Source organism: Scyliorhinus canicula, chromosome 17 (genome assembly GCF_902713615.1).
Source record: "Scyliorhinus canicula chromosome 17, sScyCan1.1, whole genome shotgun sequence".
Taxonomy (NCBI): domain Eukaryota; kingdom Metazoa; phylum Chordata; class Chondrichthyes; order Carcharhiniformes; family Scyliorhinidae; genus Scyliorhinus; species Scyliorhinus canicula.
The window spans coordinates 63,208,101-63,235,573 of NC_052162.1; the positions used below are offsets into that span (position 1 = coordinate 63,208,101).

Below are 27,473 nucleotides of genomic sequence, written 5' to 3' on the forward strand. Positions count from 1 at the left end.
TGGGCCGAATGGCCTCCTTCTGCACTGTAAATTCTATGATTCTAATTAGAAATCTCATTGCTCACTTGCAGGACATTATAATAAATCTGCCTTTCATTGGGCAGAAAATATGATCATGCCCAATTCTGGTGGCATTTAGATGTCAGCTTTGCCCCGGAATTCCGAGGATCACGATCCCAAAAGAAAAGTTGGACAATGCTGGAAATGCAGGCTTGAGGGAAATATTGGGTTCCTCTTCATCATTCCATTTTTTTCATTTCATTTTTGTCTTCTGATCACAGTGAATTATATGGGTACACCATCGATGCTGCTGTATTTCTCCCATGTGATTATTCCGGGGGCTGGATTCCCCGAGCCTCCGCGCCGAAATCGCGATCGGCGCAGGGGCGACGCCGCTCCCGCAATTCTCCGGTCCCAGGAGAATAGCTGCGAATCGCATGCGGTCTACACGGCGGGGGAAGGGGGGCCTTGTAGACCGCACGCCCTTGACAGAAGCCCCCACGGCGATTCTCCAAGTGTAACTGGCCGAGTTTCCGACGGCGTGGGTCTCTCAGTTCGGAACTCAGCGTGTCCACAGCCGCCCCGGTGAGGGGCAGGGGGATCCTTCACCGGGAGGGGGGCTCACAGATGGCCAGGCTATCGATCGGGGACCATTGATCCGTGGGCACGCATGATCTCGGGGGTGGGGGGCTTATCTTTTTCGTGCAGGTCCACGGTGTGGGTCCGCTATGTTGCACGGGATGGCCAATGCAGACTGCCGCCGTGTGCATGCGCGGACTCCTGACCGGATGTGCAGGGCCCTGTATCGTCAACCGGAGCTGCAAGGACAACTAGCCCCCTTCAGGTAGGAGAATTACTCTGGACCTTCTTCAAGAAAGTCCAGAGTGATTCGCCTGCGTTTTGTCTCTGGAACGGGGACATAGTCCCATTATTGGAGAATCCCGCCCCAGGTTTTTATTATTATTATAATAGGTAAGCAAAAAAAACCTGCAAATCTCCAAAGGTGTGCAGGTTAGGTGGATCGGCCATCCTAAATTGTTCTTTAGTGTCCAAAGACGTGCAGGTTAGGTGGGGTTATGGGGATAGGGCAGGGGAGTGAGCCTAGGTAGGGTGCTCTTTCAGAGGGGTGGTGCAGACACGATGGGCTGAATGGCCTCAGTCTGCACTGTAGGGATTCAATGGTTCTATTCTGAAGAGAACCAATTAGTCCTATTCTGAGAGCTGGTTTGCAGGTTACATCACCATCTTTAATTTATTCAGCTTGCAAACAATTATAGAACATGTTTGATTCAGGAGAGACTTGGGATAGGCTACTACAAAAGACACATAAAATACAAGACTCCAATGGAGAAATCTGTCAGTCAATCAGGACAGATGTAGCCATCTCAAATTAAAACATTTTCAACCACTTAATTTTGCAGCTTTTACTAATTTTTCAGAGTATTTTTTTGATGACTTACTCCTGTTTTCTTCCGTTTGTTCCTGAAGATTCAGCGCTACAAATCCACAGTTTGCACATGTGAGTGGAGACAAGCCTAACTTTGCTCTGACCTGATGCCCAGATGTATTTACTTTCTGATAGAGACAATATGAATCCTGACTGATTGCCCTTTCCCTAAAGCAGGCCCAAACTGTCTAATGTATAGATGGCTCACTAAGTATAATTGGCCAGCTTGGATAAGGTACGAGTAGCATTTCAGTGGTTTATAATCATGCAGCGAAATTCAAAAAGAGAATTTAACAATTCCCTCATGTCCAACCTTATGTATTGGTTTGGTGAAAGAAGAATTGAGCCAGAAGCTACATTATTCAGGCGGCTGATTAGGGGGCTGGGGGAATTAGTGTCCTTTTCATTGTGCTAGTGACGGATATCATTGTAGGGAGTTGACTTACAAGCTGTTCAGTCTCAGTAAGGAAGCTCCTGAACATTACTGCCTGATCATTTTCTTATCTTTGGGAAGTTTCATTACAGTCGAGATCGTTAAGACTGTGTTGAGAAGAAAACAAATGAAGGGATTTGGTAAACTCTCCGAGCTCCGATGCTTTCGAATGCCTGAGAAATGCCAGAGAAATTCATAAATTGTGATAAGTTTCCCCCTTAATGAAAAACGCTCCATGTGACTCCAGGTAGCCTTATGGCCATGTCCTCAGCTGCCCTGGTTCAAACTCTAACCTCAGCTCCAACTCTAACTCTAACCTCAGCTCCAAAATGGCAACATTGATGAATTCTAACAGATGATCTTTGCAACAACAGATTTCCATCCACTGCAAAGCAACGAAGCGAGTCCTCAAGCCCTGTGCAGACAGACTTTCCTGGACACGACCACGCCAGCAACTGCCATACAAGTGGAAAAGCTGAGCACCATCAGGAATACCGGCACAGAGGGCAGGCGCCGCTCCCAGAATGTTGTGATGATTGGTCGACCTGGAACTTCCTGGGTGGGGGTAAAGAGTAAGCTTTAGTATTTCCTGTCCAGCAATACAGCGTACTGTTCTTGCATGTCATTGACGTTTTTTATTTTAAGAAGTATATCTCTATCCTTTTTTAAAATGTATTCTTTCAGGATATGGGTGTCTTTGGCTAGATCAGCATTTATTGCCCATCCCTAATCGCCCTTGAGAAGGTGGTGGTGAGCTGCCTTCTTGAGCCACTGTAGTCTTTGTGGTGTAGGTACACCCACAGGGCTATTAGGAATGCAGTTCCAGCACTTTTATCCAGTGATAATGAAGGGATAGCAAAATAGTACCGAGTCATAAAAGTGAATGGAGGGGACCTGTAGATAGTGATATTCCCATGTATCTACTACCCTTGCCATTCTGGGTGGTGAGGGTCATGGTTTTGGAAGGTGCTGCTGAAGGAGTATTGACGAGTTGCTGCAGTGCATCTTGTAGGTGGCACTGCTGCTACTATGCATTGGTAGTGGAGGGAGTGCATGTTTAATGTGAATGTGGGATGTGACGTGACAGTATCTTTAAGAAATTGGTGTTTATCAGTGATGTCAGAGTGTGGGTGGAGCTGGGCTGTCCATCAGCTTTTTACTTTTGTTTTAGGCTGTTTGCTGCAGGGTGTGTTTTAGTTTTGTTTTCAGTGTTGGAGCTGAAGCCAGACAGAGCAGGTGTACTGTTGGTCTCTCTGCCATGAAAAGACTATCTCTTGATCATTTGGTGAATTCAGAATTATAAATGTTCTCAGTAGTGAATGTAAATCTAATGTGCTTCTGTTAAAAGGTTTTTCTTCTGTCTTCTGGATGTTGTTTGGGAAGTTATTGTGGATTACCTAGTGTTGTATTCTTTGAGGGTTGTACTTGAATTGATAGTTGCTAAGGTGTTCACTGTATGTTTTAAAAAGGTTAACTTGAGTTCATAGAATAAACATTGTTTTGCTTTTAAAAAATACTTTTCCATTTCTGCTGTACCGCACCTGTAGAGTGGGCCGTGTGCTCCCCATACCACAATCTATTAAAAGTTGTTGGTCAAGTGAACTCCATGATACACTTTGGGGTTCGCTAAACCCTGGCCCATAACAGATGCCAATCAAAGCAGACTGCTTTGTCCTGGATGGTGTCATCGAGTGTCTTAGGAGCTTCAGGCCAGAATTGTCTGGCCGTTTGCTGGGCGGGCGTTCTCTGGTCCCATTGGCAGCACACCCCCCCACTTGCGGCATTCCTAGCTGAATGGGGTGTCTTCAATGGGAAATTCCATTGACAGTGGCGGGAACAGAGAATCCCACTGCCACCACCAGCGAACAGCGCGCCGCCTCCTGCCACCGATAAACACACAGCGGGGGGACCGGATATATCAGCCCACAGTCATCCAGCCAAGAGAGTATTCCAACAACCTCCTGACTTGAGACGCTGCAGAATTCCCAGCCTATAAACTGCTCTTGGAGCCACAGAATTTACATGGTTTATATGACTGGTCCAGTTCAGTTCCTGGACAGTCGTAATACCCAGGATGTTGATGGTGGGAATTTAGTGATAGTAATGTCATTGAATGTCAAGGGGATATGATTAGATTCTCTAATTGGAGGTAGTCATTGACTGGCACTTGTGCGACGCACATGTTATTTGCACATATTATCCCAAGCTTAGATGTCTTGTTGCATATGGGACAGGGATGGCTTCAGTACCTGAGGAGGTGCTGAACATTATGCAATCATCAGCAAACATTCCCGATTTAGACTTTATATTGCGAAAAGGTCAGTGGTGAAGCATTTGAAAATGGTTGAGACTCGGATACTCTCCTGAGGAACACCTCCAGAAATGACCTGAGATTGATTTCCAACAAGCACAACCATCTTCCTTTGTGCTAGGTATGACTCCAACCAGTGGAGAGGAGCTCAGGCTCCCTGATGCCACTGTCCGTCAAATGCTAACTTGATGTCAAGGGCAGTCACTCACATCTCACCTCTTATGTTTGGCTCTTTTGTCCATGTTTGGACCTACGCTGTATAGAGGTCAGGGCTTAGGGGAATCCAAGCTGAGAATCAGTGAGCAACCTATTGTTGAGATAGTGCTGCTTGATAGCTCTATTTAAATTCTACCATTTTGCTGATGACCGAGAGTAGACTGATGAGGCAGTAATTGGCTGGGTTGAATTTGTCCTGCTATTTGTGAAAAGGTCATACCTGGGTAATTTTCCAATTTACCAAGTAGATGCCAATTTTGTAGCTGTACTGCAGCCCAGATCTTCAGTACTATTGCTGGAATGTTATCAGGGGCCATCGCCTTTACAGTCACCTGTACTTTCAGCTGTTTCTTGATATTACGTGGGGTGAATCAAATTGTTTGTAGACTAGCACTGTCTTGCTGGGGACTTCTGGAGGAGGCCAAGATGGACCATCCACTTGGCACTTCTGACTGAAGGTGGTTGCAAATGCTTCAACATGGAGGAGCACTGATTCATCAGCTGAGGGGGCTTGGTAGGTGGTATTCAGCAGGAAATTTATATATTTATATATACTATTATCTATATTAGACCTGGATGAGTTTTGGATTCAATGTCAAGGGGTCCCACGGCAACTCCCTCCCAACTGTATACCATTGTGCTGCTACCTCTGGTGGGCCTGTCCTGTCAGTAGGACTGGACATACCCAAGGATAATGATGGTGGTGTCTCAGATATTGGGCGGGATTCTCCGTCCCACTGCACCCGTTTTCTGGTGAGGCACCCCCCGCCGGCAGAGGGATCCTCTGTCCCGGTAGCCAGCCAATGGGGATTCACATTGTGGACACCCCCATGCTGCCGGCGAAAAGAGGATCCTGCCGATGGAGAATCCAGCCCATTATCTGTAAGGTATGATTCTGTGAGTATGACTACATCCAGCTGTCCAGGTAAGGATGGCAAATTCCCTCCCCTCAGGGACACTAATGAACCAGGTGGGTTTCTATGACAGCTGATGATGATTTCATGGTCACCATCACTGAGACTAGTTTTTTAATTCCAGATTTATTAATTGAATTTAAATTTAACCTGCTGCCCTGGGAGGATTCGAACCCGTTGTCCCCAGATCATTAGTTTGGGCATCCAGTGACATTACCACTGCCACTATGGCCATTGCCACTCCACAGTTGTGGCTCAGAGCTGGTACGCCAAGGGTGTAGATAAATTTATTTCAACAAATGCCGATGACTCCCAAGAACCTTGTAAAGCACTCAAATAAAACAGAAAGAGCTTGAATTTATATAGTGCTTTCACATTTACAGGGCCTCCCAAGGCACAATACAAGTAATAACTTTTCAGTAAATTTCAGTAAATTCAGTAAGATCCTAAAACTGTGACCATAGGGCCATAAATCTCCAATTCTTACTTCCATCTGGTTACCCTCCGCTTTGTGAATACAATCTTTCTGAATTTGCTTTAAGTTTGAAGGTTTCTTATTCACATCTCACAGCAATAAATGGCCAAATAATCAGCCATCCTGCCGTTCACCCTACTGACCGCCCACTATAGCCTGTGGATGCATAGAACAACCCAACCCAAACCCCCCCCCTTCCATCCCCAACCCCTCCCTCCACCCCACTAAACCCCCCCACCCACAACCAACCCACATGACCCACCCAAGGGCAACGCCCATGGTAGCCGCTACAGTAGGGTGCTGGGCTGCAGAGCATACCTCTGGCATGGGTGGTGCCAGCCACCAGTACATCTGCCGACAGGGACAGTTGCCGGGGTCAGAGGCCAACGCGTTGCAGGACACCGATGGGCCCAGGGGTACGGTGCGGAGGGCATAGTGCCAGGGAAACAGCCAGGGGTGGGTGTGAGAATGGCGGAGGAGGGAGATGTGGGGCAGGGGCTGAAGTGCAAGCCGGGCCACCACGTACCATGGAGGTGGCTTGGCACATGGGTACACACAATGCTAACTCTTCTGCCTTTCACTCCCTGCAGACTATAGATTTTAGAATCTAACCAGGAATGGTTGCCAGCTGCCTAGTCGCCACAACCCTGGGGATGCGCTGAGGCTGTACAAGCAGGAGCTGCTCGGGAAGGGTCCTGCAGCAGTGGAACATACCCCATAGAAACAGGAGCCAGTCAGTGAGGATGCAGAGCAGGCTGCCCAACAGGCCAAGGAGGAGGTGGTAAGGAGGCGCCACATTAGGCCTCGTGTGTACCGGCAGCGCATGTTATTCGAGGACATGCTAGACCGGTCATGCCATCGAAGACCCTGGCTGAGCAGGGGAGAACCAGTGCATGAGGGTGTGGTCTTCACAAACCATGAGCGTACAGTTGGTGTGTGACCACGAGATGCACATCATGAACTTATGCCCCAGAAACCCGAGCAGTGCCCATGACGGCTTCATCCTGGAGCACTCAATGATTTCCAGAAGCTTTGAGGCGATCGCCAGCTAAGGTATTGGCACTTGGGCGACACGGGTTATTCGTGACTGATGACGTCTATCCGTAGGCCACAGACTGCCATGGAGATCAGCTACAACGATGCCAAAGCCACGGCCAGAGCCGTGATCGAGCATTCCATCGGCATCCTGAAGATGCGGTTCAGGTGCCTGCACCGCCCTGGAGGGCCCTCCAGTATAGCGCCAGAAGTGTCTCCCATATGGTGGTGGCTTCTTGCATCCTCCACAACATCGCGCAGCAGAGGGTTGACTTGATGGAGGAGGGGGATGAAGCTAGGCCTCATCTGACAAGGAGGATGCGGGGCAGCGTCAGCATGGGCAGGGCATGAGCCATGGGCAGGCACAGGAGGCCGCACAACGTGTGCATCAGCCCTGGTGCACAGGGACACTCACAGGGACTAGGGGGCCTGGCTGTCGACAGCATGAACATCCCATCCCACACCTCCACTCGCCAACCAGCCCCTCCCATGGTCATCCTCCCTGCAGCAACCCCCCCCCCCCCCTCCTCCCCGCAACTGCTGCAACGCCCCCTCCTCCCCTCTCCTCTGTGATTTCTACCTGCCTCACTATGGGATGTGGGCCCTGGGTTGGCAGTAACAGTGGGTTTGATCCATGATATGGAGGGTGAAGAGGACCCGCTATGCATTGAACTCTGGTGCTCCGCATCATTTGACAACGTCTGACGCCTGCCCACGGTAACACTCTCCACCATCCACCTGGGTGGTCCCTGCATGCGAGCTGGCCATTCCATCACACAGTCCACTGAACCCTTGGAGTGGCAGAGGTGGGGCTGAGGTGATGCGGGGGGGTGGGGTGGACTGGTGTGTAGAGGGATGGGGCGTGGTGGCTAACCTGGGAGTCGTGGCCTGTGCCTCCCTCTAATGGCTGCCCATCCCCCACTCCCCCAATGCCCCCTCTGCAGCCAGCACAGTCCATCACTCACATCCTTCTGACAGAGCACCGAGACAGGTTGAAACATTTGTGAACAGGTGTTTATTGTGAACAGGTGAACATGTATCTATAGGTTTATTCCCTAGTCCCTAACACAATCCTGTGTGTTGCACCTGTGACAGCTTAACTGCTGTCTAACTTTCTGGCCTTACAGGCCCTAATGCTATGTCTAGGTGGAAGTGGCCTGCTGCGATTCCCACCCTGTGACCATGATCCCCTTTGGCAGCTGTCCTCTGGAGCGATCGGGCTTGGACAGGCCGGCAGTATCTCGGGCGTCCCAAGTGGCATATTGCCACCCTGTTTTGCCCGCCACCCATCGGATGCGCCAGGGACTGGAGGAGGGAATCAGAGGCGCTATGGTGTTCCGGCACTTTCCCTACGGAGGGTCACCAGCATGGGCCCCATCACCTCCTCTTCTCTCGAGGTGCCCGACGGCCCCCGGGATAATCGTTCAGACGGGAGTGCATGCGGAGTGAGCTCCGGGGCCTCCCCCTCCACCTGCCACTCCCAGTCCCGGAGGCCGCTCCCGTCTCGACCAGTGTCTCAATGCTCGCAGCCATGAAGCTTAGGGATGAAAGAGCTGCGCTCCGAAAGCTAGTGACTCCAAACAAACCTGTTGGGATTTTAATCTGGCGTTGTAAGACGTCTTACTGTGCCCACCCCAGTCCAACACCAACACCTCCACATCAGGGATAAGGGAGGGGGGTGGGGAGCGGGAAGGAGGGGTAGAGCAGCGAAGGGGGACCAAAACAGACAAAAGAGGAAGAAAAGAGGAAGGGGGTAGGGAAAGGGGGAGGGGAGACACCACCCAGAGTACAGGAGAAGAAGGGCGGAGGAACCAAAGGGTATCAAGAGTAAGAAAAACCCCATGGGTGCAGCCACAGCAAACATCAACATTGGTCCCCTCAAACACGCCCCTGGTATGTTTTAATACCATGGGACAACATGTAGATAGTTAAACAGTGCGGTTGTGATAACTTATTACTGGGAGCCCAATGTTAGTAAGCCTCCTATATGTATATATGTTTCCTATGTATTCATACCTGTTTATTTTTTCTCTTTCTCCTTTTTGTCCCTTGCAATGCTGTTACAAATAAATGCAAAAACCAATAAAAATATATTTTTTAAAAGTTCTCCTCCAAGTCGCTCACCATCTGGACTCGGAAATGTATTGCCATTCCTTCACTGTCACTGGATCAAAATCCTGGAACTCCCTCCCTAACAGCAGAGCGGGTGTACCTACACCACATGGACTGCAGCAGTTCACCAATACCTTCTCAAGGGCAATTAAGGATGGACAATGAATGAATAAAAAACAAATTGTGTAGCCACATGGCCAATGCTAAACAGCAAATTCAGTGAGGCCTCACTCCCAAACTAGAGTTGAAATAGGCTGGAGTATGTGTTTAAGATAGGACTATAACATTGCCATGTTTCTTTGACCTTTGCCCCCTTCTCGGGATGCTGGGGCCGCTAAATCTTCCTCAAATCAAAGGGCTGTTTATCATTCAAATTCCAGAGGTATAGCTGTGATGATCTGGATCCATTTCCAGACCCAGCATTCAAAATCAGTTCACCTTGGAGAAGCAAAAGGAGTCAACAGCAATAATAACATGTATATAGAGCATCGTTTGAATGCTGTTGAAGGTTGCAGACAGATTAGGAAGGATGAGGGAGGATTCGTTTACCATGGGCACAGTCACAGAGCAAGACTTTCCTAGGCATGTTTTCCGGCGGGGGAGGAAGCTCGTCATTGGCTGTTGGCAAGATCTTCGGGTCCCGCTGATGCCTATGGCGTTTTGTGTGCCTCATCCATCCAGTCACCAGGGAACCCGCTGGGGGGGGGGGGGGACCATTGGCAGGACCGGAAGGTCCCGCCAGCAGGAATGGCCAGAAAATCCCACCCACAGTGTCATCTGTGACTTTGCTAATAGCAGTTTCAGTACTGCGGCAGGATGGAAATCTAATTAGAGGGAATCAAGATTTGTGGGCAGGATGGGCATGGATTTAGAAGGCGACAACACGTTCAAGGACTTTGGAGAGAAATGGGAGATTGGGGATGGGGGTCATAGTTTGCAAGGAGAGAGGGCTCTAGGTTGTTTTTTTTTATGTTGAAGAGGGGGGGCAACAAAGAGAGAGAAAACAGCTAACAACGTCCACTAACATGGGAACCGCAAAGATAAGTTAGGTGGTCAGCAGCTGAGATAGGGTCAAAGGGAGCCTGTGGAGGGTCTCATGAACCAGATAAGCACAGGGAAGGCAAGAGAGGTCAAAAAGAATCTAGAGATAAGGACTGGAGTACATCTGAACCTTAGGGGAATTTGGGCCAGATGGATCAATGGATGGCAGGGTAGCATGGGGCAGCTGAATGGGATGGTATCAATCTTTATAACAAAAAAGCCCATAAGCTCCTCGCACTTACTTAACAAAGCTGAGGTTAGAGGAAGCAGAGGAGGGTGGTTTAAGGTGATGGTTTGCAGTAGAGAAGGGAGCCAAAGTTATCTTTGATGATCCTTGAATACTCAGCAGATTTGACAAAGAAGAGCAGGGCCTGCTAGTGCTTTAGTTGGTCTGAGCAGATCTCCAATGCAATGAATCGTGATTTGAGAACAGAGTTCCCACACAATGATCTATAGACCTTCATTCCCATTATATAAAACAGTTAAAAGTTCCTGATCTACACAAAATGTAAACATGAAATACTGCACTCCAGTAGATTGATCACATAAACCTGGGTCCAGGAGAGGATAATCATTCAAACATTGCTTTCCTGGTTCAATACACCATCAATTTCAATTCAGTCCTGTGGGAGTGATTAACCAGGCTGACTATCAATATAACAGATTAATTCTTATTCTATTCATAAACACTGATGATCACATTATATATTTGCTTTTGTGAACATATCCTCCAGTGTCACTTCAAATTTACTAAAGGATCACACAGGGTTTGATTATTCACCATTCATCCATCTGATTACTCAATTTTCAAGTTGCCATTTTGATGGGTAGCTTTACGATTTTAACTTAATCTGTTCACCGCTTACCTCAACCTCAGGCTCAAGGGTCCAGATTGCTGTCTCTGGAATAATTCCTATAGCACACATCACCTACAGAAAGAACAGAGGTTACAGCATTGAACAAATACTCATGCACACATCAAACATATCAAACAGACCTGAGAAATGAAGAGAGTTTTGACTTTGATGCTGAGTGAGAATGCAAAATAGGAGATAACAAATCAGCCCACTCTTTAAACATCCTTCCCAATTTTCAATTCCACTGACTTCATTGCTTGTGTTACGCCATCACCAAATGTCTAAATTACACCCAACCAATTACACACACTGCACAGTTTTTAGTTCAGGAGCAGAACACAAATGTTGCCTTATAGCCCCCAGTGCATCACAGCACTTAGAAGGTAAGGTTTTAAAGTGTCTATTTTCACGTTGCAACTCCAAGCGTACACTTCAATACCGGCCAGAACGTTTTGTTTAACAGAACATTGATGATTATATGAACACCTGCGAATAGAACATGGTAAAATACTCAGCAGGTGAGATAGCATCTGTCAAAAGAGAAACAGAGCTAATGTTTCAGGTCTGTGGCATTTCCTCACAAACCTGAAACTTCATCTCATTTACTCTCCCCACAGATGGCCCTTTCCACCATTTTCTATTTATATTTCAAATTTCAGACAGGGCAGCACGGTAGCACAAGTGATTAGCACTGTGGCTTCACAGCGCCAGGGTCCCAGGTTCGATTCCCTGCTGGGTCACTGTTTGTGCAAAGTCTTCACGCTCTCCCCGTGTGTGCGTGGGTTTCCTCCAGGGGCTCCAGTTTCCTCCCACAGTCCAAAGACGTGCGAGTTAGGTGGATTGGCCTTGATAAATTGCCCTTAGTGACAAAAAAATGTTAGGAGGGGTTACTGGGTTACGGGAATAGGGGGGAAGTGAGGGCTTAAGTGGGTCGGTGCAGAATCGATGGGCCGAATGGTCTCCTTCTGCACTGTATGTTCTATGTTCCAGCATCTGCAGTATTTTGCCTTTTACGTTGATGATTATCAGCCTCTCTTCACTAGCATAATCATCTAGTATGCCACTCCAACATCTACCTGGGTCTAATCAGTGTGGCCTGGAGTTGGGGGGGGATCAATTAACATTTCGCTCCAGTGGTACCTCTCTGGCAGCACGTTCTCCAGCCTGCACTGCTCCATCCATATACCCACTCCACTTGGTGGCTGTCTCGGTCCCAGCAAAATATATCCTCCCAAAGGGCTCTCGCAGAACTCTGCACAAAAATTTAAATCAACTTGTGTGAATTAATCCCTTCAAATAAAACCACTTTATCCAAACCAAATAAAGAAAAGGCTTCAAATATGCAGTAGGCCAGACAGCATCAATAGAGACAGAAACAAATTTAACATTTCAGATTGATGAATTTTCATTAAAACTGGATTTTAACCAAATGCAGAGAAAGGAAAGACAAAAAGAAAAGGTTTATGACAGGGTTGTGTTGTATTATGCCTTTAAAGAATATCAGCATGACATCACTAGAAGGGAAGTGTTTTATGTGATCCAGCCATAGTTTTACTTTTGCATTGAGCTTTTAAATTTATACCTGTGTAAAACTGTATCGAGTCTTAATAAATGAGCCCACAACATATTTACCCAATCCCTTAGGAGTGGTTGCTGCCTTGTGCCTTGCACAGTAAATAAACCCAAGGTATTCTATCATCATAATAATGCAACAGATGGAAGGCATCAGAGATTAAATTAAGGGATGATGGTGCAAGGGTTATAGGGCTGACTGTATCAGCTTTACGCTCCATCTCAGCTGTAGCTGATAATTAAGCATACTCAGGTTATACCATTTACCAAAGACTAGTGAGGTGGAAGCAGGGTATTGACCCCAATCAGCTGGCACTGTCGTGCTTGTGAGAAAGCAGAGACAAAGTTCAGCCCTCCACTTTGAGCAAGAAACACCGTGTGCTATGGTGCAGGTATCTGGAGCGAATATTCACAGGCACGTACCGGCCAAACTGAACAAACATCCCTGGTGGGAAGTATGCAGTATAGCAGCCACCCGAGTACTGCTCCTCACACCAATCTTTCTCTTCATAATGAACAGCCTGGCAACAAGAAAGGTTTGTGTTTTAATGACAAGAGATGATGAAAACCATAATTTATCACCAGTCATAAAAGATACATCTTTGAGCATTGTCAACTTCTTTTCCAAGTAAGGAGTCTTACAGCACCAGGTTAAAGTCCAACATGTTTGTTTCAAACACTAGCTTTCGGAGCGCTGCTCCTTCCTCAGGTGAATTTTCCAAGGCCATGGGAGCTTGAGTGAGTGGCTCCCAAAATCAGGCACAGGAATTAGCAAATCCAATTAAATTCTGCCCATTCAAAGTAATGCAAACACCTCGCAAACTTTGTCCTGCCTGCTAATGACAATGATTGCGGTGTTCAGCCCAGCACTGTAGGCACGTTTGAGTGGCCGTCTACTTCAGTAGAGGGCCCAAGGTCAGCACCACTTAAAGCTAGCCTGCACTACTTAAAGCCAAACTGCACCTCTTAAAAGTGCTTCTCTCCCGCCCCTCCCATTTCCCTCAACCCAACCCAAAACAAGAGCTGCCACTTGGCCAGGCAGCAGGGCAGGCAGTTGAAGCCCTCGAAAAATAAGAAATCGATGAAGATGAATTACCATCACTTGATGTCAAACAAGCAGCCGCCAGTTCTGATACAGACTCTGTGTGAGCATTAGAGTGTAGCTTAGAGGTGGCATCTACACATGGTGAATCACTGGGCACTAGCGGCTACACCCAAATCAGAGGGAAAGGATAGCTGCATAGAGTAGAGATTGGGAGTTGAGGTAAGTGTGGAAGTTTGGAGAAGTGGGGGAAGGAGGTATTGCTGTGTCTTGTTTTTTTAATTATGTCCGCAGGTCAGTGGGGCAGGAGCAGAACCAAGCCAGAGAGCTGGGAGACAAGAAGTCCCACAACATCAAGTGAACATGCCCGTGTGATATCACAGGTAAGTGATTGGTAGGTGAGTATTTCTCTCTTCTACCTTTTCTGACTTGTTTTGTGATTGAAGATTAAGTAAGGAAAAATGAGAGTGAAAGCTAAAGATCGGTAATAAAATTAAAAACAAATTGAAAGTCTAATTAAACAAAATAGGGATGCAGGGCCAGGCGATGTGTTGTGGCTGCAGCATTTGGGAGCTGGTCGACCCCATTGTGGTTCACAGTGACCACATCTTTTCCTTGGAGCAGAGGAGACTGATGAGGGACATGATTGAGATGTATAAAATTATGAGGGGCATAGATAGTGTAGACAGGAAGAAACCTTTCCTCTTGGTGGATGGGGCGACCATCAATTCACGCGAGACAGAGAGTGGATGTAAACTGTGGCTTTAATCAACTAGAACAGTGCCTACCTGCGACTGATCTGCTAGAGAGAGCCGCCTACAGAGCTGCTGCTCTTTATACCTCCCCTCAAGGGGCGGAGCCCACAAGGGCACCAACATGATACATTCTATGTAATATTGTACAATGGTCCATAGGTGGAGCCCACATGGGCAACAGCGTGATACAGAGTATTACATGGTGAAGGTTGATACGATACGTTCACCACATTTACCCCCTGTTAAAGTAGGGAAACCGAACAGGGTGAAGACACTATGTTGGGCTTTAATGACGGTGGCCGCGGTCATTCCGGCGCAGGGGATTGCAAAGGGGAAGTGGGAGAATTCGTCAATGACGTTGAGGAAATACGTGTTGCGGTTGGTGGAGGGGACGGGCCCTTTGAAGTCAATACTGAGGCGCTCAAAGGGCCGGGTGCCTTTACCAGGTGGGCCTTATCCGGTCGATATAGAAGTGCGGCTTGCACTCCGCGCAGATTTCGCAGTCCCTGGTCATTGCCCTGACCTCCTCGGTGGTGTAGGGCAGGTTGCGGACCTTGATGTAGTGGAGGAGCCGGGTGACCCCCGGGTGGCAGAGGTCATCGTGGATGGCCCGGAGTCGGTCATCTTGCGCGCTGGCACATCTGCCGCGGGACAGGGCATCTGGGGGCTTGTTGAGCTTCCCAGGATGATACACTATATCGTAATTATAGGTGGAGAGTTCGATCCTCCACCTCAAGATCTTATCATTCTTGATTTTGCCCCGCTGTGTATTATCAAACATGAAGGCTACCGACCGTTGGTCGGTGACGAGGGTAAACCTCCTACCAGCAAGGTAGTGCCTCCAGTGCCGCACAGCTTCCACGATGGCTTGGGCTTCTTTTTTGACTGAGGACTGTCGAATTTCGGAGGCATTGAGGGTACAGGAAAAAACGCTACTGGCCTGCTTGCCTGGTTAAGGGTGGCGGCGAGGGCGACTTCTGACGCGTCGCTCTCCACCTGGAAGGGGACGGACTTGTCCACCGCGTGCATCGCGGCCTTGGCAATATCTGCCTTGATGCAGCTGAAGGCCTGGCGGGCCTCAGCCGCCAGTGGGAAGGTGGTGGCCTTGATTAGTGGGCGGGCTTTCTCCGCATAGTTGGGGACCCACTGGGCGTAATAGGAAAAGAACCTGATGCACCTTTTCAGGGCCTTGGGGCAGTGGGGAGTTGCAGGAGGGGGCGCATACAGTCGGGGTCGGGTCCTAGAACTTTGTTTGCCACGACGTAGCCGAGGATGTCTAGTCTGTGCGGAAAACGCATTTCTCCTTGTTATAAGTGAGGTTGAGGGCTTGGGCGGCTGGAGAAATTTGTGGAGGTTGGCATCGTGGTCCTGCTGGTTATGGCTGCAGATGGTGACGTTGTCCAAGTACGGAAATGTGGCCCACAGCTCATACTGGTCCACCATTCGGTCCATCGTTCTTTGGAAGACCGAGACCCTGTTTGTGACGCCGAAGGGAACCTGGAGGAAGTGGAAGAGGTGGCCGTCTGCTTCAAAGGCCGTGTAGCGGTCCTCTGGGCAGATTGGGAGCTGATAGTATGCAGACTTCAGATCAACGGGGGAGAACATCCGGTAGTGTGCGATCTGATTAACCATGTCTGCGATCCAGGGAAGGGTGTACGCATCGAGGTGCGTGTACCGGTTTATGGTTTGGCTGTAGTCTACAGTCATCCGGTTCTTTTCCCTGGTCCTGACGACCACCACCTGAGCTCTCCAGGGGCTATTGCTGGCCTCGATGATCCTCTCCCGCAAGAGTCTCTGGACCTCGGACCGGATGAAAGTCCTGTCCTGGATACTGTACCGCCTGCTTCTGGTGGCTACTGGCTTACAGTCAGCGGTGAGATTTGCGAAGAGCGGGGGAGGGTCGACCTTCAGGGTTGTGAGGCTACATACGGTGAGCGGGGGTAGGGGCCCGCCGAACTTCAGGGTTAGGCTCCTGAGGTTGCACTGGAAGTCCAGTCCCAACAGGAGAGGAGCTCAGAGGTGGGGGAGTACATATAGTTTAAATTTGGCGTACTCGGCGCCCTGTATTGCAAGGTTTGCGGCAGTGAACCCCCGATGTGCGATCTAGAAGCGAGGGAGATTGTTTGAAGTGCGGGGAAGATTTGGAGCAAGCAGCGCCTTACCGTATCTGGGTGAATGAAGCTCTCAGTGCTCCCGGAGTCAAACAGGCAAGGCGTTCCTTGTCCATTGACCCGGACGGTCATCATGGAGCTCCGGAGGTGTTTCGGTCGTGACTGGTTGAGGGTTGCCGCCGTGGTCGGAGGTAATGGGGTGGTCCCAAGATGGCTGCCCCTGTCGGTTGCACGTGCCGGGCGGCGTTGCAGATGGCGGCCAAGATGGCGGCCCCCGTTGGTCGCACATGTCGGGCGGCGAGGAAGATGGAGTCCAAGATGGCGGCCCCTGTGAGTCGCACATGTTGTACGGGCTTGGAGATGGCTGCCCCCACGGACAACTCGAGGCAGATGACACGTCCGAAGGGGGCGGAGCCGGCAGGCACGCAGCCACACTGCGGGGTCTGCGGGCCTGTGAGTCTGAGAGTCGGGCCTGCGACTTAGAGGATTTGGACCTGGCCAGGCAAACTTTGGCAAAGTGTCCCTTTTTGCCGCAGTCGCTGCAGTTCATGTTTCGATCTGGGCATCGCTGCATAGGGTTCTGGTGCTGGCCGCAGAAATAGCAGGGTAACCTCCCAGATTGGTCGAGCAGCCGCGCGGCACAGGCCTGGGGTACCCTCTGGTCGGGGGTCCACGAGGGGGGTCGCGTGATCAGACGGGAACGCGTTGAGGATTTGGAACGCTACTTCTAGGGAGGTAGCTAGCTTTACCATCTCTTCCAGGTCGAGGGCACCCTTCTCGTGCAGGCCCTGTCTCACGCAGTTGGACCTGATTCCAGCCATGTAGGTGTCCCGGATGGCGAGGTCCATATGTTGAGAGGCCATAACGACCTCGTAGTTGCAGCTTTGTGCGAGGATTTTGAGGTCGCGTAGGTACTCCTCCAGCGATTCCCCGGGGCGTTAGCGGCGAATGGTGAGGAGATGCCACGCGTACACCTCATTCACTGGCCTTATGTATAGACGCTTCAGCATCGCGAGGGTGTCCGCGTATGTGGAGGCTTCCTCGAGTTGTACAGAGATTCGATTGCTCACCCGGGCGTGGAGGAGGCTCAGCTTCTGATCGTCGGTGACGGAAGGCGAGGAGGAGGTGGCGAGGTAGGCCTCGAAACGGCGGAGCCAGTGTGAAAAAATCCCTTTGGCTTCCGCGGCCTGTGAGTCGTGTTCCAGTCGGTCAGGTTTGAGGGCCGATTCCATTGTGGTGTTGTAGTCAATTAAATTGATGCGACCATCAATTCACGCGAGACAGAGAGTGGATGTAAACTGTGGCTTTAATCGACTAGAACAGAGCCTGCCTGCGACTGCTCTGCTCGTGAGAGCCGCCTACAGGGCAATTTTCTTTATACCTCCCCTCAAGGGGCAGAGCCAGGGGCGGAGCCCACAAGGGCACCAAAATGATACATCCTATGTAATATCGTACAATGGCCCATAGGTGGAGCCCACATGGGCAACAGCGTGATACAGAGTAATACATGGTGAAGGTTAATGCAATACGTTCACCACAGTGGAGGGCTCAATGACCAGGAGGCATAGATTTAAGGTAAGGGGCAGGAGCTTTAGCCGGATTGTGAGGAAAATCTTTCACCCAGAAGGAGGTGAGAATCTGGAACTCGCTGCCTGAAAAGGTGGGAGAGGCAGAGGCCCTCATAACATTTAAGAAGTATTTAAATGCACACTTGCTATGCCAAGGATACAAGGCTATGGGCTGTGCTGGAAAATGGGATTAGAATAGTTAGGTGGTTGTTTTTGACCGGCATAGACCTGATGGGCCGATGGGCTTTTTCTGCGCTGTAGACTTCTATGGCTCTATCTGTAGCACATGTTGATTGCTTGAGGAACTTCGGCTCAGAGTTAATGAGATGGAGCCCACGTTTCAGACATTTCGATACACCAGGGAGGAGGAGAGTTACCTGGATGCTGTGTTTCAGGAGGCAGTCACACCCCATCCCTTAGATTAACTACCTTTAATTCAGTCGATGGACAGGGGCAGGAGGGTGTGACTATCAGTGAGGCAGGTAGAGAGATCCAAGAGGTAGCACTGCAGGAGCCTCAGCCCCTGTCCTTGTCCAACAGGTTCAAGATTCTTGCTCCCTGTGTGGATGACAGCGGAGGTTGTAGGGAGGATGAGCAAACTGACCAAAGGGCTGGCTTAGCTCAGTGGGCTAGACAGCTGGTTTGTGATGCAGAACAAGTCCAGCAGCATGGGTTCAATTCCCGTACCAGCTTACCCGAACAGGCGCCAGAATGTGGTGACTAGGAGCTTTTCACAGTAACTTCATACTTGTGACAATAAAAGATTAATATTAGTAGTAGTACAGTGGTACAGGGAGCCATTCAAGTGGAAGGAGAAAAGAGAAATGTTGTCGTAATTAGGGATAGTGTAGTTAGGGGAATAGACACTGCTCCCTGTAGCCAGGATCGAGAATCCTGAAGGCTGATTGGTGCCAGAGTAAAGGCAATCTCCTCTGGGCTGCAAAAGAACGCGGAGTGGGAAAAAAGATTACTGGGAAAAAAGAGAGATATCTCACTTTCAATGATTCACAGTGGGGGCACGGTGACATAGTGGTTAGCACTGCTGCCTCACAGCGCCAGGGATCTGGGTTCAATTCAGCCTTGGGTGATTGTGTAGACTTTACACTTTCTCCCCGTGTGTGCGTGGGTTTCCTCCTGCTGCTCCGGTTTCCTCCCACAGTCCAAAGGTGTCCCGGTTAGGTGGCTTGGCCATGCTAAATTGCACTTTAGTGTCCAAAGATGTGCAGATTAGTGGGGTTACTGGGTTATGGGGACGTGGCGGGGCAGTGGGCCTAGGTAGGATGCTCTTTCAGAGGGTTGGTTCAGACACGATGGGTCGAATGGCTTCCTTCTGCGCTGTAGGAATTCTATGTTTCTAAGACATCTTTCCCCTTCATAATTGCATATATTGCCTGCAACGAAGTGACACATTTCCCTCTTCCTTCCCATAATGATAGGCCCAATGCCCATTATAGAATCGCTCTGCCATGTGTGAAGTAGACATTTTACCCGATCTGCTCACATTTTCCAGGGTTGGATATAATCTGACTAGCAGCCGCCGCCAAAAGAGTCAATACATTTTGAAAAATAATTCAAGTTGAACCAAGGAGGAGGAGTCCACTCCTCAGCTACACGCCACTGCTGAAGGCTGCTGCCAGCTGCAGCCAGCTGCTGACGCCTTTGCCCTCTCCCCTCCTCCCACCATTCCCAGCAGGCACCTGAGAACCACTGCCAATCAGGCAAACAGCCCAAATCTGTTTTCACCTTGTCTGTGACAGGCTCTTGTAGCGTTCCCAAATTAAATAAAGTAATTTTACTCCATTAACTCACATCCTCACAAATGGATGATAATTGATTGCCGTGATGTCTTATATTAAAAGATACCTACATACAGGGCTTCTTCTGTCTCCAGCACCCGTGCATAAATCTGGCAAATTCGCTGTTGTCTGAAAAACAAGATTTTTTTCATTATTTCCAGGAATGTGGCTATATTGATATTGAGGCACACAATGTGCTAGTATAATCTCCTGCACCTGTGGTTACACAAGTTGCAGCAGACAGAAATATTATCGATTAGTTGCAGATTAAGCTCTATTTATGCTGCTCTATCAACCACTCTCTTTACATAGAGAGTGGTGGGTGTATGGAACTCCGTTGTCACACTGGGTGGTTGATACATTTAAGGTGGATAGATGCACACATGAGGGAGAAAGGGCAGAAGGAGGAGGGCTGGGTAGGACATGGCAATGAGAGTAGGAGGAAGCTTATGGAGAGTATAAATATTGTCCAAAAGCCTATGCTGCAGATTCGATGGAATTCGATGTGGGAGGGTCACCAAGTTGGGTGTTGGCGAGTGGGAGAGAGGTAGTGAGTGGGAGGGTCAGCGAGCAGGAGAGAGGTGGTGAGCGGTGTGGTAGACACCACTGATTGTACAATAGTTATTATTAGAGGTAATACGGTAAGGCTCCTGTACTACAGATACAGGGGTAAATCCCTGCTTGCTGGCTCTGCCCAGTAGGCGGAGTATAAACGTGTGTGCACACCGGGCTGCTTCCGTTCTGGTCGCAGCTGCAGGGGCCACACATCTCTGCTTAATAAAGCCTCGATTACTCTCTACTCTCGTCTCGTTGTAATTGCTAGTGTATCAATCGGGAGAATCTGAAAGTTCTGGGGGGTGGTGGTGGTTTGCAAGCAGGAGAAGATCAGCGAGCAGGAGGGTTGGCAAATGGGAGAGAGGTGGCAAGCAGGAGGGTCAATGCACAGGTCGCAAGAAACACAAATGTGGGCCACGTAGTGAATACCGTTGAGTTACAGCTCATTATAGTTCCCTCTAATCTCAACAAATTAAAGCACTGTAATTTTTCCATTTCCCACATTAGCCATTCTCAATGTTCCTCTTGGGCAGACAACTTTGTGACAATTTACACTGGACAATTCTGTATGTGAACGTACATTTTACACATCAGTTGTAAACTCATATTGCAGGGGTGAAAGGACAATAGGGTAGATCTTGACTTTGGGACATAGTGTAAAATAGGGAAGACTGGACCAGCAGCCTGATTTCGATCTCTCTCGATTTTGATTTCCATTGAGTTGGCTGAGTGACAGAAACAGAAAATAGGGGTGAACAGTTGATCTCAGACTGAAGGTAGGTGCCTTGTTGGGTTCCTAAGGGGTGGTGTCAAGACCACTAGTGGAGGCAGACTCAACTGTGGCTTTAAAAAGGGTATTGGATAATGATCTTGAAGATGGAAATGTGTGGGGTTACAGGGAAGCAAAGGGTGAGTGGGATTAGCTGAGTTGCTCTTGCAGAGAGCTGCCATGGACACTTGGGCCGAATGGCCACCTTCTGTGTTGAAGCTGTTCTAAGATTGACTTCAGGTTTTATGGTGTAACTCTTGAACATTGCAGCCCACAGTGGATGGCGCTCTCATCACAGTGTTATCTGGTGGATCGATGCAATTTTGCAGAATTAACTCTGCACCAATGTGAAAATATAGCCATTTCAAAAACAGCAGCCATTTAGGAAAAGGGTTGGAAGCAAACAGCATGATGTATCAGTTATTTTTAATGTTTCCCATATCTAACTCTCAGTTAAATTTAAATACAGGGTCTTGTCGGAAATGGTAAACGTTGCTGAAGGTACAGGTTTATATTAAACAGCAATGCTGTAGGAAAATTGCAAAGTCACTCCCACTTTTACGTCAGGCAGTTTTGAAAGCTATCGTAGCTTCACATAGTGTCAGCCAAACATCACAATACCCACCTCTCTGCTTTGCTGAGATTAAGTAAAAGTCGAGCCTTCCGTGCCAATATAAACCTAGAAAGAAATAACAGTACTCAATTATACCGTAGATCATTTAATTTGAGGTAATTTAGTTACTGATCCATTGGACATGTGTGCCAATGGGATTATCCCTATTTAAAATTTGGGAGCAAAACATTACGTTTAACAGTTAAAAAGATTTGCACGCATATGAAAAAAAAGATCAAAGGCGGTTAAATGCTAATCAGTAAGGTTTTGAAGTTGCTTCAGTAAAACTTATGATCAATAAACAATTAATTAGCTTGTCTCAGTCGAGGGTAAACACATCACACCATTGTTTTGGAGGGTTTACAAGGGTTAGCAGGATTCTCTGTTGTCGGCCTTTTCCAAAGGTTGTGAATGCAAATAAATAAATGATAGGGACAGAGGTACACGATTTGAATAAGGTTAATAAACGTGGGCTGGCCAATCAAGCCCTCACCAAGTTCAGAAGGTTAGGATGTAGGGCGGTAGAATTGAAGCAAGGCAGTTTACTCATTTGTGAAAGTATAGCGACTTTACTATTTTGTATTATTACATGAAAACAAATTGTACACAAATAAATAAGGGAGTAGAAGCAGAATTGATTTTTTTATTTTTTCATTTGCTGTTTGTAAAATTAAACAGCTTCATGGTATGTATATCCTTGCAACACATGGTACATTTTCTCTGCCAACATTTGAAAAGATTAAAGAAGCATGTTTGTGGGCACATGGTATAATGTCCAGTTTGTATGTCAAGGGAGATGTTCTATTATTTTCCCAGTGTAATGCCATTGTACAAGTAGACATTGGGCAATGTGAGCTAGCACTTAAGGAACGCGGGGTCCACATACAAGGGCAACTGAATTAATAACAGGTGAATAACCATTACCTCCATGTGAAGCCTGGCTTTAGCATCTCTACTCCTGAAGGCCTCCTTGTAGAATGCTGACCCGGAGATCAGAGGCTGAATGTCCTTGACTGCTGAAGTGTTCCCCAACTGGAAGGGAACAGTCCTGCCTGTTGATAGTCGCACGATGCCCGTTTATTCGTTGTCGCAGTGTCTGCATGGTCTCGCCAATGTACCACGCTTCGGGACATCCTTTCCTGCAGCGTATGAGGTAGACTACATTGGTCGAGTCGCACGAGTATGCGCCGCGTACCTGGTGGGTGGTGTTTCCACGTGTAATGGTGGTGTCCCATGTCGATGATCTGGCATGTCTTGCAGAGATTACCCTGGCAGGGTTTTGTGGTGTTGTGGTTGCTGTTCTGAAGGCTGGGTAATTTGCTGCAAACAATGGTTTGTTTGAGGTTGCGCGGTTGTTTGAAGGCCAGTAGTGGGGGTGTGGGGATGACCTTGGCAAGATGTCCATCCTCGCTGATGATGTGTTGGAGGCTGCGAAGAAGATGTCGTAGTTTCTCCGCCCCAGGAAAGTACTGGACGACGAAGGGTACTCTGTCAGTGGTGTCCCGTGTTTGTCTTCTGAGGAGGTCGGTGCGGTTTTTTGCTGTGGCGCGGTGGAACTGTCGATCAATGAGTCGAGCGCCATATCCCGTTCGTACGAGGGCATCTTTCAGCATCTGTAGGTGTCTGTTGCGCTCCTCCTTGTCTGAGCAGATCCTGTGTATACGGAGGGCTTGTCCATAGGGGATGGCTTCTTTAATGTGTTTCGGGTGAAAGCTGGAGAAGTGGAGCATCGTGAGATTATCTGTGGGCTTGCGGTAAAGCGAGGTGCTGAGGTGACCGTCCTTGATGGAGACGAGTGTGTCCAAGAATGGAACTGAATTTGGAGAATAGTCCATGGTGAGTTTGATGGTGGGATGGAACTTATTGATGTCATCGTGTAGTCGTTTCAGTGATGTCTCGCCGTGGGTCCAAAGGAAAAAAATGTCATCGATGTATCTGGTGTATAGCATCGGTTGAAAGTCCTGTGTGGTGAGGAAGTCCTGTTCAAACTTGTGCATGAAGATGTTGGCATATTGAGGTGCAAATTTGGTCCCCATGGCTGTTCCGTGCGTCTGGATGAAGAATTTGTTGTCGAAGGTGAAGACGTTGTGGTCTAGAATGAAACGGATGACTGTCGCGACACGACGGACTTCCTACAGAAACTCAGCACCCATGGACCAGTTGAACCAGGAACATTCCTCGTCACAATGGATGTCTCGGCACTCTACACCAGCATCCCCCATGACGACGGCATTGCTGCAACAGCCTCAGTCCTCAACACCGACAACTGCCAATCTCCAGACGCAATTCTGCAACTCATCCGTTTCATTCTAGACCACAACGTCTTCACCTTCGACAACAAATTCTTCATCCAGACGCACGGAACAGCCATGGGGACCAAATTTGCACCTCAATATGCCAACATCTTCATGCACAAGTTTGAACAGGACTTCCTCACCACACAGGACTTTCAACCGATGCTATACACCAGATACATCGATGACATTTTTTTCCTTTGGACCCACGGCGAGACATCACTGAACGACTACACGATGACATCAATAAGTTCCATCCCACCATCAAACTCACCATGGACTATTCTCCAAATTCAGTTCCATTCTTGGACACACTCGTCTCCATCAAGGACGGTCACCTCAGCACCTCGCTTTACCGCAAGCCCACAGATAATCTCACGATGCTCCACTTCTCCAGCTTTCACCCGAAACACATTAAAGAAGCCATCCCCTATGGACAAGCCCTCCGTATACACAGGATCTGCTCAGACAAGGAGGAGCGCAACAGACACCTACAGATGCTGAAAGATGCCCTCGTACGAACGGGATATGGCGCTCGACTCATTGATCGACAGTTCCACCGCGCCACAGCAAAAAACCGCACCGACCTCCTCAGAAGACAAACACGGGACACCACTGACAGAGTACCCTTCGTCGTCCAGTACTTTCCTGGGGCGGAGAAACTACGACATCTTCTTCGCAGCCTCCAACACATCATCAGCGAGGATGGACATCTTGCCAAGGTCATCCCCACACCCCCACTACTGGCCTTCAAACAACCGCGCAACCTCAAACAAACCATTGTTTGCAGCAAATTACCCAGCCTTCAGAACAGCAACCACAACACCACAAAACCCTGCCAGGGTAATCTCTGCAAGACATGCCAGATCATCGACATGGACACCACCATTACACGTGGAAACACCACCCACCAGGTACGCGGCGCATACTCGTGCGACTCGACCAATGTAGTCTACCTCATACGCTGCAGGAAAGGATGTCCCGAAGCGTGGTACATTGGCGAGACCATGCAGACACTGCGACAACGAATAAACGGGCATCGTGCGACTATCAACAGGCAGGACTGTTCCCTTCCAGTTGGGGAACACTTCAGCAGTCAAGGACATTCAGCCTCTGATCTCCGGGTCAGCATTCTACAAGGAGGCCTTCAGGAGACGCGACAACGCAAAATTGCTTGAGCAAAAACTTATAGCTAAGTTCCGCACGCATGAATGCGGACCTCAACGGTGATCTGGGATTCATGTCGCATTACATTTGGCCCCACCAACAAGCCTGGACTTGCAGAGGCCTACCGACTGAACTGGCTTGGGACAATTCACACCTCTTTAACCTGGAGTTACCTCTCTCTCGCATCTTTGATGATTTGATTGCCTGCAGTGCTGCATTCGGGGCATCTCTGACTGTGTCTATATAAACATTTCTGGAACAAGCCTTTCCATTCACCTGAAGAAGGAGCCGTGCTCGAAAGCTCGTGTTGAAACAAACCTGTTGGACTTTACTGGTGTTGTACGACTTCTTACTTTTATATAGCCATTCCTGTTAGATGAAAAATTGCTCTTGTTGCAATCTGTCCAAAGCATGTATGTTTCTGTTAAAGTGTGACAACCAGAATTGAACTCCACATTGAAAGTAGGATCTAACCTGTGTGTTATAAATGTTTTGCATAATTTCTAAAGATTTAAACTCCACTGCTTTGACAATGTATCCCAGCATTTTATCTGCTCTTACTTCTCCATATTGTCTTGATATTTAAGCCTCCAGGTGTGTTTCAAAATTTATCTGTGCTAATTTTGATCTCTTAAACATAATGTAAGATATTGGTGGTGTGCAGTTATTTCTTCAGCCCTGTGAACTTTACCCCATGATTGCAGGGTAGGAACCATCAGGCTTGGTGTCATCCAATGTCAGGGAAATAGGCGACTCTTCATCTTCGATCATCATGGTCCCGCAATAACCTGTCAACAGAAAGCTGCTTTTAGTCTCACCTATTCTTTCTTTACTCATCACCCTGCAAAATTCTTCTCACCTAGAGTATTTATCAATTCCCTTTTGAAAACTACTATTAAATCTGTACCCACCATTCTATTCAAAATCCTAACTCATTCCATAAAAAAGGATCCCCTTGTATCATCTTTGGTTCTTTTGTCAATGATTCTGCAGTTTGATCATTCTTTGTGCCCTCATTGTTACTGATGTAGAAAGTTATTTTTAAAAAAATAATTGTATTAATGTATATACATTAAACACAACCAGCACGGTAGCATGGTGGTTGGCATAAATGCTTCACAGCTCCAGGGTCCCAGGTTCGATTCCCGGCTGGGTCACTGTCTGTGCGGAGTCCGCACGTCCTCCTCGTGTGTGCGTGGGTTTCCTCCGGGTGCTCCAGTTTCCTCCCACAGTCCAAAGATGTGCGGGTTAGGTGGATTGGCCATGCTAAATTGCCCGCAGTGTCCTAAAAAGTAAGGTTAAGGGGTGGGGGGTTGTTGGGTTACGGGTATAGGGTGGATACGTGGGTTTGAGTAGGGTGATCATGGCTCGGCACAACATCGAGGGCCGAAGGGCCTGTTCTGTGCTGTACTGTTCTATGTTCTAAAACCAGAGTAAGACCAGACAGAAAACCTCATAACAAATAAATAACTACCCACCCGCACCCACCTCCCTGCCGTTCCTATCCTGCCTTGCCCATTTTAACCCTTTTACCCCCCCCCCTCCCTACCCCCTACCCGCTCCCTGCTGACATCTTAATTTAGCTTGAAAATGGCGATAAACGGCTTCCATCTCCAGACAAACGCAGTCACTGACCCTCTCAAGGCAAGCTTAATTTTCTCCAACATTAGGAACTCCATCAGGTCGCTCACCCACACCCCCCCCCCGGCTTCAATGGCCCCGAGTTTCTCCACTCCAACAAAATTTGTCTCCGGGCTACCAGGGAGGCAAAGGCCAAAACGTCGGCCTCTCTCGTCCCCTGGACTCCCAGGTCTTCTGACTCTCCGAATATCGGCACTTCTGGACTCGGGGCCAACTTCACATACAGCACATCAGATATTACATCCGCAAATGCCTGCCAGAACCCTTTCAGCTTCGGATATGCCCAAAACATGTGGACATAGTTCACAGGCCTCCCCGCGCACTGCCCACATCTATTCTACCCTATGCACCTGAATCGATATGAACTCCTCCCTGACCACCACCTTAAGCGCCTCCCAAAGTTGTTTTTAATTTGTTCAGGCTGGCTGGGCCAGCATTTATTGCACCTCCTATTTTCCCTTGAACTGTGTGCTAGTCAACTACATTGCTGTGGGTCTGGAGTGTGCCAAACCAGGTAAGGACAGCAGAGTTCCTTCCCTAAAGGCCATTAGTAAACCAGATGTTTAATGAATTAAAATTTCACCATCTACTGTGGGAGGATTTGAACCCAGGTCCCCAGTGCATTACCCACAGTGTCTCTGGAATACTAATCCACTGACAATATCACTATACCCTATTAGTATCACTGATTATTGAACTTGGAGGTCTTGTGGTGCAGTGGGTAGCATCCTGGCCCCTGAGCCAGATGC

General features: G+C 48.4%; 1 protein-coding gene across 3 annotated transcripts in view; it reads right to left on the reverse strand.

The window, feature by feature from the left end:
- Window positions 1-1,072: 1,072 nt before the first annotated feature.
- The window catches only part of LOC119952343 (amine oxidase [flavin-containing]-like), a 98,597-nt gene continuing 72,196 nt past the window's right edge, over window positions 1,073-27,473 (reverse strand). For all 3 annotated transcript variants that reach the window (XM_038776038.1, XM_038776037.1, XM_038776039.1), the window contains 7 exons: window positions 25,775-25,871; window positions 21,635-21,688; window positions 19,757-19,814; window positions 12,837-12,934; window positions 11,982-12,093; window positions 10,851-10,913; window positions 1,073-2,435 (listed from right to left, as the gene is read on the reverse strand). In XM_038776038.1, coding sequence (XP_038631966.1) covers window positions 2,289-2,435; window positions 10,851-10,913; window positions 11,982-12,093; window positions 12,837-12,934; window positions 19,757-19,814; window positions 21,635-21,688; window positions 25,775-25,871 — 629 coding nt within the window. In that variant the 3' untranslated portion in view covers window positions 1,073-2,288. The remainder of the gene's footprint in view (window positions 2,436-10,850; window positions 10,914-11,981; window positions 12,094-12,836; window positions 12,935-19,756; window positions 19,815-21,634; window positions 21,689-25,774; window positions 25,872-27,473) is intronic.